The sequence below is a fragment of the Oncorhynchus clarkii genome, unplaced genomic scaffold (genome assembly GCF_045791955.1).
Source record: "Oncorhynchus clarkii lewisi isolate Uvic-CL-2024 unplaced genomic scaffold, UVic_Ocla_1.0 unplaced_contig_4449_pilon_pilon, whole genome shotgun sequence".
NCBI classification, from domain to species: domain Eukaryota; kingdom Metazoa; phylum Chordata; class Actinopteri; order Salmoniformes; family Salmonidae; genus Oncorhynchus; species Oncorhynchus clarkii.
In genome coordinates this window covers 41,139-62,699 of record NW_027260869.1, presented here as the reverse complement: position 1 = coordinate 62,699, position 21,561 = coordinate 41,139, and the positions used below count along the sequence as shown (strand labels likewise).

General features: G+C 46.1%; 2 protein-coding genes across 3 annotated transcripts; one reads left to right on the top strand and one right to left on the bottom strand.

The window, feature by feature from the left end:
* Nucleotides 1–1,343: 1,343 nt before the first annotated feature.
* LOC139402015 (T-cell acute lymphocytic leukemia protein 1 homolog) lies at nucleotides 1,344–10,090 on the top strand. The gene is made up of 4 exons (XM_071146062.1): nucleotides 1,344–2,033; nucleotides 3,882–5,391; nucleotides 8,125–8,219; nucleotides 8,619–10,090. Exons 2-4 carry the CDS (start codon nucleotides 4,637–4,639, stop codon nucleotides 9,140–9,142), a joined length of 1,374 nt encoding a protein of 457 aa, XP_071002163.1. The 5' UTR covers nucleotides 1,344–2,033; nucleotides 3,882–4,636; the 3' UTR covers nucleotides 9,143–10,090.
* Nucleotides 10,091–15,254: 5,164 nt separating this feature from the next.
* LOC139402018 (uncharacterized) lies at nucleotides 15,255–19,135 on the bottom strand. 2 transcript variants are annotated; one of them, XM_071146065.1, is made up of 4 exons: nucleotides 17,947–19,112; nucleotides 17,706–17,771; nucleotides 17,182–17,420; nucleotides 15,256–16,749 (listed from the first exon to the last, which is right to left on the bottom strand). In XM_071146065.1, the coding sequence occupies exons 1-4, from the start codon at nucleotides 18,791–18,793 to the stop codon at nucleotides 15,775–15,777; spliced, it is 2,127 nt and encodes a 708-aa protein (XP_071002166.1). In that variant the 5' UTR covers nucleotides 18,794–19,112; the 3' UTR covers nucleotides 15,256–15,774. The 2 variants fall into 2 exon arrangements, with proteins under 2 accessions (XP_071002167.1, XP_071002166.1); XM_071146066.1 differs by lacking the exon at nucleotides 17,706–17,771 and having other exon boundaries at nucleotides 15,255–16,749; nucleotides 17,947–19,135.
* Nucleotides 19,136–21,561: the final 2,426 nt, after the last annotated feature.

Here is a 21,561-nt window from a genome sequence, read left to right as displayed (position 1 = left end):
TAGATGTAGTTATATTTATTTGAGTGCTTTCAACTGAAACTGCAGGTGCTTAACTCATAGTAGCTAAACTCATAGGAGCTAAACTCATAGGAGCTAAACTCATAGTAGCTATACTCATAGGAGCTAAACTCATAGTAGCTAAACTCATAGGAGCTAAACTCATAGTAGCTATACTCATAGGAGCTAAACTCATAGGAGCTATACTCATAGTAGCTATACTCATAGGAGCTAAACTCATAGGAGCTAAACTCATAGTAGCTATACTCATAGGAGCTAAACTCATAGTAGCTAAACTCATAGGAGCTAAACTCATAGTAGCTATACTCATAGGAGCTAAACTCATAGTAGCTAAACTCATAGGAGCTATACTCATAGGAGCTAAACTCATAGGAGCTATACTCATAGTAGCTATACTCATAGGAGCTAAACTCATAGGAGCTATACCCATAGTAGCTATACCCATAGTAGCAATACCCATAGTAGCTAAACTCATAGTAGCTAAACTCATAGTAGCTATACTCATAGTAGCTATACCCATAGTAGCTATACCCATAGTAGCTATACCCATAGTAGCAATACCCATAGTAGCAATACCCATAGTAGCTAAACTCATAGGAGCTAAACTCATAGTAGCTATACCCGAATGGTCATCATTCTCTGGGGCCTTTGCAATGTTTGTCTTTCAGACTGTCTGGGTAGGAAATGACGGAGACAATAAAAAAGAGGAATTGACCTTGAGAGAGAGAAAGAGAGAGAGAGGAAGCAGAGTCTTGAGGAAAGTTACTGAGATGACAGTATTGGCCACCATGCAGTGCAGTGCCACAGGTGTGATGATGTAATCACAGAAACAACCAGGACTGTCTCCATTTCTCTCTTTTTCTCTCTATCCTTTTCTTTCTCTCTATCTGTCTACCTTTTCCCACCTCTGTTGATCCTATGGTAAACACTTGTCAGAGCCATGGTGCTGCAAGTGCTGCAGACAGGGAAGTAGTTTAAATAGGACATGGATATATTAGGTTTCCCCAATAAGATCTATTGTCTGTAGGTGTCTGCATGGCTTCCTTTGTGGTGTTATTCTATTGTGATGCAAACACATTCCCTCCATTATGGTTACCATCCAAGTCCCTTCATATTCTAGGATTGGCTGCCCTGGTGGAACGACGCGTGCCTGTGTGTGTGTGAACCCATGAGTGTATGTCTATACAGAGTGAGATTGTATGCGCATGCGTACGTGTGCATGCGCATGTATGCGCGAGCGTGTGTTGGTATTGGGGTTGGGGGAGGGGGAGAGGAGAGGAGAGGAGGGGGGTACATTTCCTTATCTGCGGGCCACAGGCGGCTTTGAGAGCGTTATCAGTAGCCACCACATTGTACTAGCACATCCTCTTGTCCAGTGGGGAGCGGAAAAACTCTCCTTGCTACGAAGTTCTCTCTCTCTGTCTCTCTCTCTTTCTCTTTCTCTCTTCTGTGTCTCTCAGTCTATCCCTTCGCTCTCTCTCCCTCTCTCTCTCGCTCCCTCTCGCTCCCTCTCTCTCTTGCTCCCTCTCTCTCTCTTGCCCCCTCTTTCTCTCTCTCTCTCTCTCTCTCTCTCTCTCTCTCTCTCTCTCTCTCTCTCACTCTCTCACCTCTCTCTCTCGCCATCCAACTAGAGCTCTGTCTCTTCCTGGCATGGAGGGAGAGGAGGGAAGAAAGTAAAGAAAGAGAGATTGGGAACTAGAGAATGACATAAGAACACGAGTACGACATGGTCAGAATCACCTTGTCAGCTTGTGCGCCTTCGTTCAACAGAATCACCACAAAGGACTCAAAAGGGCATTATGTTAATTTTGTTATTCCTTGACCAATTTTTGACTTCATCTCTTGGTCTTTTGGATTTTTGATATTACATATTTTTTTTAACATTACTGGAGTTCCCAATTTATTTAAGGAGGGCGGAAAGTAGATGTGCCATGTGCTACCTTACCTATGGTACTGTAGGGTCCTGTGGGTAAACAACTGTACTGACAGAGCACGCTGGTTTTCATGCTGCGTAGGTGAGTAGGTCTGCACTGGTCAATTTAAATATTACTGTATAGGATAAATGCTATTGAGTTCAAAGTCATTTATTGTAAGTTATTGTTGTTAATTTATTGCCTGAAGTTATAGTTCATTTTTCTTTGTGATAATTTTTTTTATGGAGGAAAACCTGTTATGTGTCTTTGCCTGTTCTTTGATCAAATAAACAATGTAGAAAACATTACAATAAAATACATGTTTGTGTATTTACTACAGATATAATAAACATAACATCATATACATAAAAAATATGTATCTTTGCACCCATACAGATATAAGACCACCAAATTATATTCATAATTTATGACTTCAAATGAACAACAAATGAGTGCATTGAGTTTACACAAAAATACAATATGATTTTGGTCTCATGTCAAAGGAAACAAGGAATAACAACAACCAAAAATCTGAATCGTTACGAACATTAACTAAAATGTAATCAAGTTCAAATTGAATTGTAGACATAAAGGCAGCTGAACATTGAAGGTAACATACTCTTCATGACACAAATAAATGGTCAAGCAATTAATTAAACATTATAATTTGATTGCAAATAATAAAATATTACAAAAAAACACGTAACAAAAAGAAAGACTTCAACACATCTTTGGGAGTATTTGTTCCATTGTCGTTTTTTATTATTCAACTTTTCTATGAATCAAATGTTAATGTTGAAAGCTCACCTTGCCTGTTCTCTCTCTCAAGATATATGTCATTTCTTACCAATGATCTACACAAAATACTTTAGAATGTCAGTGGAAGAAAAATTCCAACATTTTTTGTTAGATGAATGAAAAAGTAAACAGTAATATTTCTTGATTAGATAAGTATTCACCTCCCTGAGTCACTACACGCTAGTAACACCTTTAGCAGCGATTACAGCTGTGAGGCTTCTTGGGTACGTTTCTTTACACACCTGTATTGTGCAATATTCGCCCATTATTATTTTAAAAATTCTTCAATCTCTGTCGAGGTGTTGGGTATCAAGGCTAGACAGCAATTTTCATGCAGATTTAAGTCAAAACTGTAGCTTCACCACTCAGGAACATTCACCGTCTTCCTGGTAATCAACTCCCGTGTAGATTTGGCCTCGTGTTTTAGGTTACTGTCCTGCAGAAAGGTGAATTTGTCTCCTAGTGTCTGTTGAAAAGCAGACTGAACCAGGTTTTCCTCTAGGATTTTGCCTGTGCTTAGCTCTATTCCGTTTCTTTTTATCCTAAAAAACTCCCCCAGCCTTTGCTGATGTCGAGCATACCGTTGCCATGATGCAGCCACCACCATGCTTGGTAATACAGAGGCAGGTACTCAGTGATGTGTTGGATTGGTCCCAAACATAAGGCTTTGAATAAGGAGAAGAGACGGTTGCACAATCCAGCCATGAATAATGAATCATCCAAGTCTTGCAGAAGCAGAACCTATAAGACAACTGTGAACTTCCTTGAAATGAGGAAAACACACACGCAGTATGATACCAAACAATGGACACCCATGACAACCATGTTGAGCCTGTCATCAGCTCGTGAGAGGGCCAGGGATACTAGATTTAGCTTTGATGTAGATTATATATGGAAAAATGTGTCATTTTAATTTCCTAATTAATTCAAAATTCTTAATGTATATTTATTTTATATTCACCACTTCCAGAAGAAGAATTATCACTGAATTACCAAAGTGAATTATTGTAATGTTTGTTTATGTGCCAATTAATCCATTAAGGGATGGGTTGCCAACTGGTGATTTGACAGGAAAATAACATTTCATTCATTCCAGTATTTGACCCACTAAATCATGTAAAGCAAATGTGTCTTATCTCTTTTGTTCTACAGGTTTGAAAACCGTCCAATCTTTATGCACCTGGGACAATGTGGATTGTATGGACAGTTTGATTCATATCCGAAAAGACAGACAGACAGACTGGGGGACTAATCAACAGTGTCGGCCGATGGTGACTCATTCAAAGACAACGTACTTGGCTATTCCTCAGGATGTACTATGGGAAAAAGTCTAGACTACTTAACTTAAACCAGACCAACTAGTCTGCTGTGGAGCTCCAAGAAGATCCAGAGACGCCTCGGTCAGACCACTAGTAAACACTGGCACATGATTATTGATGTGAGCATCGTCTGCCCAGCCACTGTAGATTGGACACAGCCTCTTGAGTGGGGCCATGAATGCAAGATCACACTCACACGCTCTCTCCTTTTTTTCCTTCTCTCTCTCTCTCTCACACACACACACACACACACAAACTCTCACACACACACTCGCTCTCACACACGCAACAGCCCTCAGAATGAGAGGTGACAATAAGACTGGACTGAGCCAAACCCGAGGGCATCAGCCTTAGCTTCAACACCACCCAATGACACCTGACCCCTGAAAACCCAGGACCCAGACAGCCCATCACAGACATCTCTGGACTGATTAATAACAGCAGTAGACAACCCGTCGTTCAGGAGGACCAGGGGACTAACAGCATAATAAGGAGATATTATCTGGAGTAGCCGCAGAGGACCGGGGCTGAGAGAGGTCTGTGGAGGTCTATAGGCGTCTAGCAGCAGCAGCTAGTGGCCGAGACACTATGCTGGGTGAGAGAGACAGAACAGCGGAAGGGGTGAGGGGTGCAGTGGTGGGGTGCCTTCCCACAGGTACCATGATGGAGAAACTGAACCCCCCCTCTGACCCCCTGTCGGAGTCTGAACGACTGAGCCCTCAGCAGACCCCCTCACCGGCTTCACTTGACGCTAGCAGCCCACCACCGGATAATGAAGCAGGGAGTCCGGGAGACAGGTTTGTCCCACCTAGCCCCCCTGCCTCCCCTCCTCCACCTCCAGAGTCCCCTACCAAGTTGCTTGACCACCCTGCCGCCACCAACATCGCACCTGAACCACCGGTCTCCATGGAAACAAACAACACCAAGGGAGGAGGTTTCATTCGCTCCTCTCCGAAAGCCCCCTCCTCCTCTCCGCCTCCCCTCCTCCCAGCCCCAGTGTCTACATCCACTACCTCTGCCGTCCTCCCCCCATCCTCCTCCTCCTCTTCTTCCTCCTTTTCCTCTATTGCCCCCCTCCCTCCCCACATCCCTGTTATTAGTCTGGGACACAGTAAACCCCCCCACCCCCTCTCCCTCCCCAGTAACACCCCTCTAACCACCCTGCACCCCATCCCCAACCACCCCTACCACCATGACCCTTACCATCACACCCACCACCACGGGGCCATCCGCCTCACCCAGCTCACCTCTCTGTCAGGGACCAGACCAGGGGCCCCACCCATCCCCTCCCAGGGCCCCCTGCTGCCCCACCAGTACCTGCCATCACACCACTTCTTCAGCAGGTGATGTTTCATATTCACATTATATTCCATTATCCAGTGGAGGCTGCTGAGGGGAGGACAGCTCATAATAATGGCTGGAATGGAGTCATTGGAATGACATCATACACGTGTTTTCCATGTGGCTGATGTCATTCCAATGACTCCATTCCAGCCATTATAATGAGCTGTCCTCCCCTCAGCAGCCTCCACTTGCATTATCATATTTCATGTTATGACTGGCTTTCTGATACTGTATGGCAAACTGTTTCACTATAACTGACAGTTTCACTACAACAACTGACTGTTTATAACGTAGATTTCTCTTTCTGCTTTTCCTAACCCTTAAATCCTAACCAATTATTAAACTAGAACTACTACTTCCCCATAGAGCCCCATTTCCTAGAATCAGTATGATGAAATATCCTTCTTCCTCTTCATTTTCAGCAGGAACGTTGTTCTATTCTAGCAGCATGTCTCTGCCAGTGTCAGCCCTAACGAGAGAGAGCCTGCTGACAGCATGCACACTCCATCAACATCCCAAACATAATCACCATACAGATCACTTTGCTCGCTTTCTCTCCCTCAGTCAATTTGAAATGTTTTTTTTTGCCATTTCAAATCCATTTAACAATTTGAAAACCATTTAAAATATGATTACTCCCCTGAATAGCATCGTTTGTACTTCTACAGTTTATATTATTTTATTGCTTGGATACTTTTGTTTGTTATCTTTCATTTCCAATGAAAACTCTCTCACGTTCCTCCCTCTTTGGACGCCACTATAATAATGTTTCATAATGTTTACATACTGTTTTACCCACTTTCATATGGTTATACTGTAGTCTAGTCAAGGCCATTATATTTAACTTTTGCTATACATATACAAGTCTATCCTACGTATTCTTCAGATATACTACATATTCTATCCACAGACTGTCCACAATGTCTACACGTCCCACCACGAATAAACACAGTTGAAGTCAGAAGTTTACATACACCTTAGCCAAATACATTTAAACTCAGTTTTTCACAATTCCTGACATTTAATCCTAGTAAAAATTCCCTGTCTTAGGTCAGTTAGGATCACCACTTTATTTTAAGAATGTGAAATGTCAGAATAATTGTAGAGAAAATTATTTATTTCAGCTTTTATTTCTTTCATCACATTCCCAGTGGGTCAGAATTTGACATACATTCAATTAGTATTTGGGAGCATTGCCTTTAAATTGTTTAACTTGGGTCAAACATTTCGGGTAGACTTCCACAAGCTTCCCATAATAAGTTGGGTGAATTTTGGCCCATTCCTCCTGACAGAGCTGGTGTAACCGAGTCAGGTTTGTAGGCCTCCTTCTGCCCACAAATTTTCTATGAAATTGAGGTCAGGGCTTTGTGATGGCCACTCCAATACCTTGACTTTGTTGTCCTTAAGCCACTTGGCCACAACTTTGGAAGTATGCTTGGAGTCATTGTCCATTTGGAAGACCCATTTGCGACCAAGCTTTAACTTCCTGACAGATGTCTTGAGATGTTGCTTCAATATATCCACATAATTTCCCTGCCTCATGATGACATCTATTTTGTGAAGTGCACCAGTCCCTCCTGCAGCAAAGCACCCCCACAACATGATGCTGCCACCCCCGTGCTTTACGGTTGGGATGGTGTTCTTCGTCTTGCAAGCATCCCCCTTTTTCCTCCAAACATAACGATGGTCATTATGGCCAAACAGTTCTATTTTTGTTACATCAGACCAGAGGACGTTTCTCCAAAAAGTACGATCTTTGTCCCCATGTGCAGTTGCAAACCGTAGTCTGTTTTTTTTTATAGCGGTTTTGGAGCAGTGGCTTCTTCCTTGCTGAGCATCCTTTCAGGTCATGTCGATATAGGACTTGTTTTACTGTGGATATAGATACTTTTGTACCTGTTTCCTCCAGCATCTTCACAAGGTTCTTTGCTGTTGTTCAGGGATTGATTTGCAGTTTTCGCACCAAAGTACGTTCATCTCTAGGAGACAGAACGAGCCTCCTTCCTGAGCGGTATGATGGCTGCGTGGTTCCATGGTGTTTATACTTGCGTACTATTGTTTGTACAGAACGTGGTACCTTCAGGTGTTTGGAAATTGCTCCCAAGGGTGAACCAGACTTGTGGAGGTCTACCATTTTTTTTATGAGGTCTTGGCTGATTTCTTTTGATTTTCCCATGATGTCAAGCAAAGAGGCACTGAGTTTGAAGGTAGGCCTTGAAATACATCCACAGGTACACCTTCAATTGACTCAGATGATGTCAATGAGCCTATCAGAATCTTCTAAAGCCATGACATAATTTTGGGGAATTTTCCAATCTGTTTAAAGGCACAGTCAACTTAGTGTATGTAAACTTCTGACCCACTGGAATTGTGTCATGCACAAAGTAGATGTCCTAACCGACTTGCCAAACTATAGTTTGTTAACAAGACATTTGTGGAGTGGTTTAAAAACTAGTTTTAATGACTCCAACCTAAGTGTATGTAAACTTCCGACTTCAACTGCAAATATACATTTGTACTCCGGACTCCAACATTGCTTCTAATGTCCTAATGTTTCTATATTTCTTAATTCCAAGATTCATGTGTATTGTTGTGTATGTTAGATATTACTGCACTGTTGGAGCTAGGAACACAAGCATTTCACTACACCTGCAATAACAGCTGTTAAATATTTGTAAGCCACCGTTAAAATGAGATTTGATTTGATTTGATTCTCTCCTTCTCTCTCTCAGTTCTCATCTTGGTCCCTCTGGTAACTATGGAATCTTTTCCAGTAGAAGCATCAAGAGACGGTCCTCCTCACACTATGAGTTGGATCTCAGTGATGGTAAATAGAAGATAAACTGGTGTGACTGTCCATGGACTACTGACCAATACCAGCATATGACAAATCAATGAGATACAGTTTATGTAGTGTATGTATGTACACATACACCACAGGAGGCTGCTGAGGGGAGGACAGCTCATGATAATGGTTGGAACGGAGTAAATGGAATGGCATCCTGGAAACTATGTATGTGATGGATTTGATACCAGTCCTCTGATTCCGCTCCAGTCATTACCACAAGCCCGTCCTCCCCAATTAAGGTGCCACCAACCTCCTGTGATATACACTGAGTATACCAAATATTAGGAACCCCTTCCTGATATTCAGTTGCGTGTATGTACATGTGCATACTAGTAGGTATGTGTATTTAATGCACTGTGCCTGTGTATCCTCATCCAGCGGGCCCTCCTCAGAAGCTGGCGAGGCGTGTGTTCACCAACAGCCGGGAGCGTTGGCGCCAGCAGAACGTCAACGGGGCCTTCTCAGACCTCCGCAGGCTAATCCCCACCCACCCTCCGGACAAGAAGCTCTCCAAGAATGAGATCCTCCGACTGGCCATGAAGTACATCGACTTCCTTGTCACCCTGCTCAACGACCAGTCCCAAGACAAAGCCAGGGGCTCGCCTGAGGAGGAGACCCAGGATGAGAGGGCCCAAGCGGGGCTGAACAACAAGGATATGCACCCACTTTTCCAGGGTGACACTCCCTCTTCAACTATGGTCTACCACGACAGAGGAGACTCCACAGACTCATCGATCATCGCCTTGGCAACCTCCCCGACCTCCAGTTGCTATAGCAACACAGACAGTGAGGAGAACCTGGGGGGCGGGGCTAAGAGCTCAATGGTGGTGCCGCGGGGCATTCCGGGAAAGGTCAAAGGTCAGATTCGGACTGCGGTGACACTTGCCAACGACCAGCGGTGACATGACATGTGACGTCACAAAAAGGACAAAATTGAATATCTGGTAGTAAATAATATCCGACAAACTGACAGAAAGGACAAAAATGTACAGTATACTTACTACTCTACCAGCAATCTATGAGACTTTTGGAATCGATGTAGTTCTTTCAATGACATGGTATATCTGCAAGGTCAGTTCTGAGTTCTTGTAGCAGTTTGTGGTAGTGTTTGACTGCCCCTCTGTCTGGATTTTGTGTTCTGCAGTGTGGGACTGAGGCTTTCTGGGTAACATAAGCTGTTTCATCCGAACTGAGGCTTCTATAGGGCTACCTGGGAAATGTAGGCTTGACTGTTTGTACATCCAGTCAGCACAGTGTCAGTTGCCCTAAAACCTCTGAAGGAGCCATGTTGACCTCATGGCTTTGCTTCCTGAAGTTTGAGACATCAAAAAACATCAATGACGGTAACCTTCAGCCAGTAGTTTATGTGGCAATTTTTGAAGTTTCCTATTTTCTTTCTTTAGTCAGATGAAGAAGATGGTCCCACCCTGCCTCCCTTAGAGGACAACATTGTGACACAGTTGTCCCAAATGGCACCATATTTCCTGTTTAGTGCACTTCTGGTCAAAAGTAGTGCACTATGTGGGGAATAGGGTGCCATACGGGACATTGACCGTGCTAGCTGACCAAAATAAAGAGTGTTTTAGTTCTCTCTTCCTTATTCAACATCCTCTTATTGCACTCCAGAATACATGCAGCCCTGTTATCAGCACAATTTCTCAACCCATACAATTGTTTCGCTGCTGTGTCCAGTTTGAGAAACAGACAGTGTAGTCGCTGGCAAAGTATTGTTGTGTGAAGGGGTGAAGATGTGTTTTTGTGTTCAGAAAATCAACCGTGCTTATTTTATGGCTGTAAGTTGGTTTGTGATCCTATAAAAAGTGTGTTGTGAGAAAGTGCACATAAGAACATTTTGTATTTTTATTTATCTAATACGAATGAATTAATATGAACCCTAGCTTCATGTCCACATCCCAGCTCAACCCTAACCCTAACTTCCTGTCCACATCCCAGCTCAACCCTAACCTCCTGTCCACATCCCAGCTCAACCCTAACCCTAACTTCCTGTCCACATCCCAGTTCAACCCTAACCCTAACTTCCTGTCCACATCCCAGTTCAACCCTAACCCTAACTTCCTGTCCACATCCCAGCTCAACCCTAACCCTAACTTCCTGTCCACATCCCAGTTCAACCCTAACCCTAACTTCCTGTCCACATCCCAGTTCAACCCTAACCCTAACTTCCTGTCCACATCCCAGCTTAACCCTAACCCTAACTTCCTGTCCACATCCCAGCTCAACCCTAACCCTAACTTCCTGTCCACATCCCAGCTCAACCCTAACCCTAACTTCCTGTCCACATCCCAGTTCAACCCTAACCCTAACTTCCTGTCCACATCCCAGTTCAACCCTAACCCTAACTTCCTGTCCACATCCCAGCTTAACCCTAACCCTAACTTCCTGTCCACATCCCAGCTCAACCCTAACCCTAACTTCCTGTCCACATCCCAGCTCAACCCTAACCCTAACGTCCTGTCCACATCCCAGCTCAACCCTAACCCTAACTTCCTGTCCACATCCCAGCTCAACCCTAACCCTAACTTCCTGTCCACATCCCAGTTCAACCCTAACCCTAACTTCCTGTCCACATCCCAGCTCAACCCTAACCCTAACTTCCTGTCCACATCCCAGCTCAACCCTAACCCTAACGTCCTGTCCACATCCCAGCTCAACCCTAACCCTAACGTCCTGTCCACATCCCAGCTCAACCCTAACCCTAACTTCCTGTCCACATCCCAGCTCAACCCTAACCCTAACTTCCTGTCCACATCCCAGTTCAACCCTAACCCTAACTTCCTGTCCACATCCCAGTTCAACCCTAACCCTAACTTCCTGTCCACATCCCAGCTCAACCCTAACCCTAACTTCCTGTCCACATCCCAGCTCAACCCTAACCCTAACTTCCTGTCCACCTCCCAGTTCAACCCTAACACCAACTTACTGTCCACATCCCAGCTCAACCCTAACACCAACTTCATGTCCACATCCCAGCTCAACCCTAACACCAACTTCATGTCCACATCCCAGCTCAACCCTAACACCAACTTCCTGTCCACATCCCAGCTCAACCCTAACACCAACTTCCTGTCCACATCCCAGCTCAACCCTAACACCAACTTCATGTACACATCCCAGCTCAACCCTAACACCATCTTCCTGTCCACATCCCAGCTCAACCCTAACACCAACTTCATGTCCACATCCCAGCTCAACCCTAACACCAACTTCCTGTCCACATCCCAGCTCAACCCTAACCCAAGCCATAGCCCATAACCCTAACCCTACCCACTGTGCACAGATTCAAAGTCTATTCCACGTTCAACATGATTTAATTGTAATGACGTGGAACCAACGCTGATTCAAGCAGTGTGTGCCCAGTTGGTAGCTTCATGTCCACATCCAAGCTCAACCCTAACACTACCCCTATAATACCACTCTGAGAGAATGCCTTGTCTGCACTCAATCAGTCATTCAATACATGGTTTCAATCCTTCTGTTTATGGTTGTTTGTTTGTGTTGGTTAGTTACATGGCAGATTTATAACCATGAGAGAGAGAGAGAGAGAGAGAGAGTACCGGTTTGAAAAAAGAAAGGTGGAAAAATGCTCCCTGCTGATGTCCCCAAGCCGGACATAGCTGACCGATGACAGTACCGTGAGAATCCCGGACGTGGAAAAAAACGGGTGGCGGCAGCTTTAACCTCCAGTCCACGATGGACAACGTGTCCATTCTGTCCCGTCAGTGCAGCTGCAAACGGGTGTGGAAATGGAGGCGTGGGTGGAGGGTAAGGGAGGGGGGGGGGGAGGTGGAGGGTAAGGGGTGGTGGTGGTGGGGGGGTGTAAGGGGTGGTGGTAGTGGTGTTGGTGGTGGAGGGTAAGGGGTGGTGGTGGTGGTGGGGGGTGGTGGGGGGTAAGGGGTGGTGGTGGTGGGTGGGTGTAAGGGGTGGTGGTGGTGTTGGTGGTGGTGGGGGGTGGAGGGTGGAGGGTAAGGGGTGGTGGTGGTGGTGGGGGGGGTGGAGGGTAAGGGGTGGTGGTGGTGGTGGTGGTGGTGGGGGGGGTGGAGGGTAAGGGGTGGTGGTGGTGGTGGGGGGGGGGTGGAGGGTAAGGGGTGGTGGTGGGGGTGGTGGTGGGGGGGGTGGAGGGTAAGGGGTTGGTGGTGGTGTGGGGGGTGGAGGGTAAGGGGTGGTGGTGGTGGTGGTGGTGGGGGGTGGAGGGTAAGGGGTGGTGGTGGTGGTGGTGGGGGGGGGGGGGGGGGTGGAGGGTGGCGGGTAAGGGGTGGTGGTGATGGAGGGTAAGGGGTGGTGGTGGTGGTGGTGGTGGTGGTGGGGGGGGGGTGGTGGGGGGTGGAGGGTAAGGGGTGGTGGTGGTGGTGGGGGGGGTGGAGGGTAAGGGGTGGTGGTGGTGGTGGGGGGGGGGGGTGGAGGGTAAGGGGTGGTGGTGGTGTTGGTGGTGGTGGTGGTGGTGGGGGGGGGTGGAGGGTGAGGGGTGGTAAAATCATGACAGCTGTGAAATAGGACGTTTAGGTACAATTTTGTAAAGGCTGACAGATAATTTGTTAGTTCGAAATGGTGGGATCTATTTGTGTCAGTAAAATGTACTATGCGTGAAATGGCGGTGGAAATGCCTTTATGCGCAAATATTGATATAATAACCATCATATCGACGTAAACTTGGAGTCACACGATGATATGATGTGTGGTCCTCTTGATACACCTTTCCAAAAATGTCTTATTCTGGTGACATGATGATTGGTGCTTGACTGCTGTTTGACAAAATATTCTCTCTCTTAGCCATAATAATCTCATCATGTAGACTAGCCTACCTGCACAGCCTGCATTACCTGCACTGTATAGCTGTTGTTGGCTAGCGCGCACAACCAGAGTAGGCACATATACTATTTAATGCAACAGTTTTTGTGTCACAACTATCGGTAAAAAAGCGATGGAAACACGTTGAACTTTCAATTTTTATTCAGTACAAGAAACCTTAACCGAAAAATACATGTTTTTGTGCACTACGTCATCACACACTGATTTTTATCCTCAACAAGTCAGTTTGGTGGAGACACACCACTGGTGGGTAAATGTGCATATTGGATGGAAACCTAGTTATGGAAACCTAGTTATGGAAACCTAGTTATGGAAACCTAGTTATGGAAACCTAGTTATGGAAACCTAGTTATGGAAACCTAGTAGAATAATTATTCTGATAAAGAAAAAGTAACTTTTTTACAACATAGAGGCATACAAAGACAAAACAAAGGTGGTACAGCGAGGAGAGATGATAAAGTGGTACAGCGAGGAGAGATGATAAAGTGGTACAGCGAGGAGAGATGATAAAGTGGTACAGCGAGGAGAGATGATAAAGTGGTACAGCGAGGAGAGATGATAAAGTGGTACAGCGAGGAGAGATGATAAAGTGGTACAGCGAGGAGAGATGATAAAGTGGTACAGCGAGGAGAGATGATAAAGTGGTACAGCGAGGAGAGATGATAAAGTGGTACAGCGAGGAGAGATGATAAAGTGGTACAGCGAGGAGAGATGATAAAGTGGTACAGCGAGGAGAGATGATAAAGTGGTACAGCGAGGAGAGATGATAAAGTGGTACAGCGAGGAGAGATGATAAAGTGGTACAGCGAGGAGAGATGATAAAGTGGTACAGCGAGGAGAGATGATAACACGAGTGAAGAAAACGCAGAAATGGATGAAAATGCTGAAAATAATGTTAGGATGAAGTTTGATTGAACAGGATGAAGTTTGATTGAACAGTATAAAGCAATCAGAAGAGAAAGCCCCATTGAAACACCTAGAATGTATTTGTTGCCACCCTACCTACGGTCCTGCACTACTCATGAAGCATATTTAGAACTTTTATTATAAAAAAAGGTAAAATACTGTCAAATACCATCTTACCGTCAAAAATGTTGACGATATCTCCCAGCCCTAGTTGGTGTCCCCCTCAACCCTTTCCCCCAGGTTGGCTGCGTGTCTCTAGCTATCAGGTGGCCAGGAAATGGCTCTACAGTTAGTGCTGTCTCATCTACAGCCATTAAGTTGCCTGATGGGGATACTGTGGTGCAATCAACCGCTACATGCATGGAAGAGGGGAGAGAGGGAATGGCAAAAAAAAAGAGCCGGAAATAAGAGAAAATCAGCCACAAAGGCCCTCGTTCCCTCTCCCTTTCTCTCTCTCAGACCCCCCACCACACCCGGTCGCTCTGACACAACAGGAAGGACTGGTTACATAACCCTATTGCCTCTGCCTCTAGCCTCCATCTCTGATGTGCCAACCTGGCCCTGGCTCCCTCCGTGCCGCCCAACAGCTGTTACCGTAAAGTAGGTTTTGGCTTTTCTAGGGCATTGTAGATGAGCATAAGCATCTGCCTGTGGTTCCAAAGGGTCAAAGGTTGCATGTTCGAATCCAGTGATATAAAGTTGTTTTTGATATTTTGTTTTAAGCCTATGCCAAACCTTAATCGTTGCATGAACCATTCAGGATGAATGCCTAACCTTAAGAATTTGGAGTTAACGCCTAAACTCAACCTCAAATTTGACATTTGAGAAACATGGATGAACGTCTAATTCTGACGTGAGACTGTGAGAGCTTGTAGGGTGAACTACGGAGGCCCCTGAGGATCAGATCACACAGAGGAGAGGTGGTTGGTGTGGTAGGGGCTGGTGTCCTAGACCTGCTCTATCCAGTCCTACTGATACAAGAGGCCTGGAGGGTGAGGCAAAGCAGTCTGGGACATGGAGATAATACCCCCTTGCCTCTGCCTCCCCTCTCTGGTTTTATTACATATTTGCAGGACCAACTTTACATATTGTAGGCCTTCAAACCCAACTGAATGATATTATCATGCAATGTGTTTTATTAGCATTAATAAACGGATTAACTATATGCACAATAGTAGTTTAGCATTTAAAGAAACCATGTTGAATGTAATTTGAATAATAATGACGTAGCACATGTGAGTTATAATTAAAGTCATAATTGTAATAGCTGGAAAAGAAATACAACAAAACATTGAAGTAGTCAATGAGAACCGGTATTTGCCGCAAAACAACTTACACATCAGTATATGTTGTACAATGTTACCAACATTATGTTCACAGATATACAATATTACCAGCATTATTTTTAAGCAATAAGGCCCGAGGGGGTGTGGTATATGGAAAATATACCACGGCTAAGGGCTGTTCTTAGGCACGATGCAACGTAGTATATAGCCATGGTATATTGGCCATATATCACAAACCCCCGAGGTGCCTTATTGCTATTATAAACTGGTTTCCAACGTAATTAGTACAGTAAAAAGAAATGTTTGTCATACCCGTGGTATACTGTCTGATATACCACGGCTGTCAGCCAATCATCATTCAGGACTCGACCAACCCAGTTTATAATCACAGATATATACAACGTCTGCGCGGTCACAGGCAATCACCTGTGGATATATATCATAGGTAGAAACCTCTAATCTCTCATAAAATGCTGTACTGTACATCCATATCAACGTGTGTGGATCTGACTCTCTCACTCGGTTTTCAACACCTTGTCCAATATTTCTCCTTCTATTCTCCCTGTGGCATCTGTCTCTTCTGCTGAGTTCTTTGTCTGGCTAAACCTCCTTCTCCCCACCTCAGTGGCCACAGATCCAGCAGTGGCCCCTATAGCTCCCCCTATGGGCCCTCCAAAGAACACGCCCACCACCCCACCCAGCAGCGCACCTCCAGCCGTCAGCTTGGGGACCTTACTCGCTCCCGCCCCCACCTTCTCCCACACCGAGCGAAGGAGCGACGAATACCATGCAGAAGAGGACGAGAGCGAGGGAAGATTTTCCAATTCCAGGGCGCTCACACTCTTCTCCGCCTCCTCTCTCGTTCTCTCGTTCTCCTCCTCATCCACATCTTCCTCTGTCTCTCTCAAGGGCTGCATGGAGTAGGAATGAAGCGCTTGTCTCTTCACCTCCTCTCCTCTTCCCCTCCTCTCCCTCACTATCTCCTCCTGTCTCTGTCTCACCCTATCCTCCGCCTCCTGGAAGAGCGGACAGGAGAAACACTCTCCTCCTCCCTCTCTCACTGTCTGCTCCACCTTCTCCAATAACTCCCCCACACTCCTCCTCTTCCTCTCCTCCTCCTCTTCTCCTCCGCTCCCTCTCTCCATCACATGATACCGATCCCCACATTTTTTAACCAACTCCAACAAATCTCTCCTCTGGCTGGAGATATACTTCTCTACTCCTTCCACTCCCACTTTCCCGCTCTCCTTCAACCGATCGGAGTGAGTGAAGAGGACCAGGGTGTGGGTCCGGACCGCCCCGGGACCAAAGACTTTCTCTAGGGCCCCTAGAGCCTGTAGCTCTGCCTGGGCTGGTTGGTCCACGGGGACACAGAGGATGAAGGCGTGGGGGCCAGGGGCCGAGAGGGCCACACAGGACGACAGCTGGGAACGGACCACATCGGGAGGGTGCTCGGAGCGGAACCAGTCTGGAGTGTCCACCACTGCCACCTGGAGGGAGAGGGAGGATAAAGAAGAGGAGAAGAGGATTTGTTGAGGTCTGAAATTACTGGCATGTAGCTTGTCATTTGAGGTCACTACTATATTGATTTTACTGACGCAAAAGTTCAACTTGACCCCCCCCCCCACATTTACTGTGAAAATGTTTACAGTCATTAACACTATAACATTCTTAGACATAATACTTGATGGGTTTCAGTTTGAAACAGGTCAAACTGCAGACCTCAATAGACCTCAATAGAAGTCAATAGACCTCAATAGAAGGCAATACACCTCAATAGACCTCAATAGAAGTCAATAGACCTCAATAGAAGTCAATAGAAGTCAATAGACCTCAATAGAAGTCAATAGACCTCATATTATTCAATGTTTAAGAAAATAGAAACCCAATAAAGCTGTAATAACGATTAATCAATCACTAACCCGTCTCCCGGCAACGAGGGCCCTGCTCTTCTGACAGTCCTGAGTGACGGCTGTGGTAATGTCTGGTCGAGACACAAACTCCTCCCGCCCCAGTATGATATTACCTGCTGCACTCTTCCCTGACCCTGACCTACCCAGCAGAACCACACGCAACTCTGACTGGGAGGAGGAGGAGGAGGTGTAGGAGGAGGAGGAGGAGGTGGTTGTCTTCTCTCCAATGCTGTTGATTCTGTGGCAGACTGACAAGGACAGACAGTATTTTTAGATCACTCCAAAGCTGTTGATTCTGTGGCAGACTGACAAGGACAGACAGTATGTTTAGATCACTCCAAAGCTGTTGATTATGTGGCAGACTGACAAGGACAGACAGTATGTTTAGATCACTCAAAAGCTGTTGATTCTGTGGCAGACTGACAAGGACAGACAGTATTTTTAGATCTCTCTCACATTTAGATGAAATGGGGGAAAGTTAAAGAACACCACAATTGACATTGTCGTGTTACACTGAGAAGTATGTGACTTACAGGTATTAACAACTTTCTGGGCTGGTTTTGCTTCGAGTTCGGACAGCTGTGAGAGTATAGCGCCCTCTAGAGACAAAAATATAGAATTACAACAAAGGAACAGTCTAGTGAACAACCCTTCATTGCCACACATTACTTTCAGTGTCAAAGTAGTTTGTTTGAGCTTGGTTTGAGTAATGGACATATATATCCATACCGAAGTGTGACTAGCGGACAGTTTCCATACAAAATGGGTCTTTACCTTCAGTCAGATGGAAACTAGGGATCCTTGTGAACAGTGCTGGACCACCATTCTGGGGCTTTTTTGGCTGCTGCTGTTGTGTTGGTGTTGATTGAAGACAGTTAACCAAGGGTTTCACAGTCACTTTCTCTTCCATATCTTCCCCCTCTTCCCTTCTTCTCCTCTCAATCTCTTCTTCTCTTTTCCTCTCCATCTCTTCCCTTCTCCTCTTGATCTCTTCCCTCTCTTCCTCTCTTCTCCTCTCTATAGCAGAGTTAGGTGTAACCTCTCTTTTCCTGTTTCCCCAATATCTGCGTGTCTCTGTGTTGGTGACGTGTCTAGATTCCAGTTCCCTCTCTCTCTCCCTCGCTTGATCTTCCAACTTCTCCTTCAGTTCCCTCTCTCTCTCCCTTGCTTGTTCTTCCACCTTCTCCTTCAGTTCCCTCAGTCTCCCCCTCGCTTGTTCTTCCACCTTCTCCTTCAGTTCCCTCTCTCTCCCCCTCGCTTGTTCTTCCACCTTCTCCTTCAGTTCCCTCTCTCTCCCCCTCGCTTGTTCTTCCACCTTCTCCTTCAGTTCCCTCTCTCTCCCCCTTGCTTGTTCTTCCAACTTCTCCTTCAGTTCCCTCTCTCTCCCCCTCGCTTGTTCTTCCACCTTCTCCTTCAGTTCCCTCTCTCTCCCCCTCGCTTGTTCTTCCACCTTCTCCTTCAGTTCCCTCTCTCTCCCCCTTCTCTTCTCCATCTCATCTTTTCTTCTCTTCTCCCACTCTTCCTCTATTTTTCTCTCCATCTCTTCCTTCTCTTTCCTGCTCTTCATTATCTCATCCCTCTCTTTCTTTATCTTCTCCATCTCTTCCTTCCAGTTTTCCATATCCTCACTCTCTTCCCCTCTCTTGATCTCTTCCCTCTCTTCCTCTCTTCTCCTCTCTATAGCAGAGTTAGGTGTAACCTCTCTTTTCTGGCTTCCACAATATCTGCGTGTCTCTGTGTTTGTGACGTGTCTAGATTCCAGCACAGTCTCTTTCTCCTCCTTCACTTTGTACCTCTTCAGTTCCCTCTCTCTCCCCCTCGCTTGTTCTTCCACCTTCTCCTTCAGTTCCCTCTCTCTCCCCCTCGCTTGTTCTTCCACCTTCTCCTTCAGTTCCCTCTCTCTCCCCCTCGCTTGTTCTTCCACCTTCTCCTTCAGTTCCCTCTCTCTCCCCCTCGCTTGTTCTTCCACCTTCTCCTTCAGTTCCCTCTCTCTCCCCGTCGCTTGTTCTTCCACCTTCTCCTTCAGTTCCCTCTCTCTCCCCCTCGCTTGTTCTTCCACCTTCTCCTTCAGTTCCCTCTCTCTCCCCCTCGCTTGTTCTTCCACCTTCTCCTTCAGTTCCCTCTCTCTCCCCCTCGCTTGTTCTTCCATCTCTCTCTGCAGGATGTTTTGTCGTATGTAGCATCCTCTGTTCTTTTGTACCATGTTCTCCACCTGAAATAAAGCACAGTGCCTCAAATATAAAATACCAACAGGGTGGTTATACGCATTTGCAACATTCCGTGGACATAGTAATAAAGTATTTCAAAGTGATGTGTCAATAAAGTGATGTGCCAATAAAGTGATGTGTCAATAAAGTGGGTGGGTCCTACAAATTGACAGTAGAAGCACATACGGGCACTACATCAATTGAATCCATTGTCATCACTATCATTATAAGATGGGATGGTTGTCATGGTTACCTTCTCCAGCAGCTCCCTGACCTGCTCCCTGTCCTGCGGTCGGCGGTTGTTGAGGACGTGGTATTGGCCCCCACACCTGTCAATCACCTCCCTGAGCCCAGGGTCCTCTCCCTCCAGGTACTGTCCCGCCCCCTGGCCCATCAGGTAGTCTCCACAGGTGAACAGTACCAGGGTGTGTTTCAACACCCCCTCCCCAAACACCTCCTCCAGCTCAGCGGGCACTCTGTGCTCCACCTGGATCAATTAGAACGATGCAAATACATGGTATTCATAAGCACAATGTGCATCATTAAGTCAAACAAAAGGAAATAACACAGAACATAGAGACTGTTCAGGACTCACAACACCGTGGTAAAACTACATGACAAAACACCAGAGACTCAATAACAAAGAAACATAGAACTTCTCTGAACGATTAGAGAACTATTAGACCCACCTCGGTGAACTGGCCGACAGGAACCAGCAGCAGGAAGGCGTGTGGCCCCGGGGCAGCCAGCTCAAGTACCCTCTCTGTCTCCTTCCTCACCCCAGCCTCCATGTGGCCCCCGCTCCAGTACCAGCGAGGGGCCTCCACCACAGTCAACCTCCGGCCCTCGGAGGCCCCAGGCCTCAGCTGGCAAAGCCTGGGGGAAGAACCAGAGGAGGAAGGAGAGCCGGAGGAGGACTGGCCCAGGAGGGTGTCTCCTGACAGGGTCTTGCCACAGCCGATGGTCCCTAGGAGGACCAGGCGGAGCTCTGGCTCTGGAGTTCTGGCATGGCTGCCGGGGAGGACGTCAGTCATAGCTGAAAGAGAGAGAGATTAGTTACAGATACTGAAGAGGTATTACTTACAGTATGCCTGATGGTCAAGATGATGTTCATTCGCGTGAATAAATGACTTTGTTCTCCATACCACTAGTTATCAGCGTGGGAATAACATGTAAGGGTGTGTGTCTTCGTGTGTAGCCGCAGGCTTCTCTCTCACACCCAGTCTGTCTAACTGCCATGATGAACACACCTGAAAGTTCAACTGGAAATGTGGGCTGGGTTGCCTCTTGTCTTATCATCTAACCTGGGTCAGTCATCCTATCATTCAAAGAATAATCCAGAAGAGGTGTTACAAAGAAATGCTTACTGTCAGTGAACACCTTTGAAGCAGTGTGTCGTCTGGTGTGTGTGTATCTATCTTTCAATTGGAATGTGTGTGTATCAGAGATGCAAAGATTCAAGTTACAGGTGAGGTATTGTCTGTGTTCACTGATCTGCCTGTGTAGTGTCAAACTTTCCCCCCCATCTCTCTTTCCTTGTGTGTGTGTGCATGCATCATGTGCACGGGTGACCAATTTCCAGCCACACCCCCACACGCCTGCCAGGCCTGTCCAACGACATACCCCTGCCAGGCCTGTCCAACGACATTCTGTTCAGAACAACGTGTGGAGTAATACTCAAACACACAATGTACACTACAAGCTCATAGCACCAGAACATAGAAACCGCACAAACAGTACGACACATGCAGCATATGTAGGCCTACTTCAGTTAGACACGTCCTGACAACCTGTTGTTAATATCCCGTGTTTCTAACCACAGACGACCATGTCCTGTCAACTCTTAACACTCCTGTTCTCCTAGCAGCGAAACTGGAACAGACCTGATCCTGTGCATTATGATCAGTTTAAACAACCATATCGTTTACTGCCTACACATGGCGGGGTGGCATTGCCTCAGGGGTTGAGGTCAAATGAAGACCTCCGTGAGGTGTAGGAGAAACAGTACTGTAGCAACAGCTTCCCTTTCACAGGCGTCTTTGATTTAGATTAGATCATGTGAAATATGAAGAAATTCAAGGCTTTTAAATACCTTACAGTCTATGATCTGTTCCGTTTTAAGAACCCTCCTGACTGACATACACGGTACACACATCAACCACCTAAATCTACTGAGGTATCC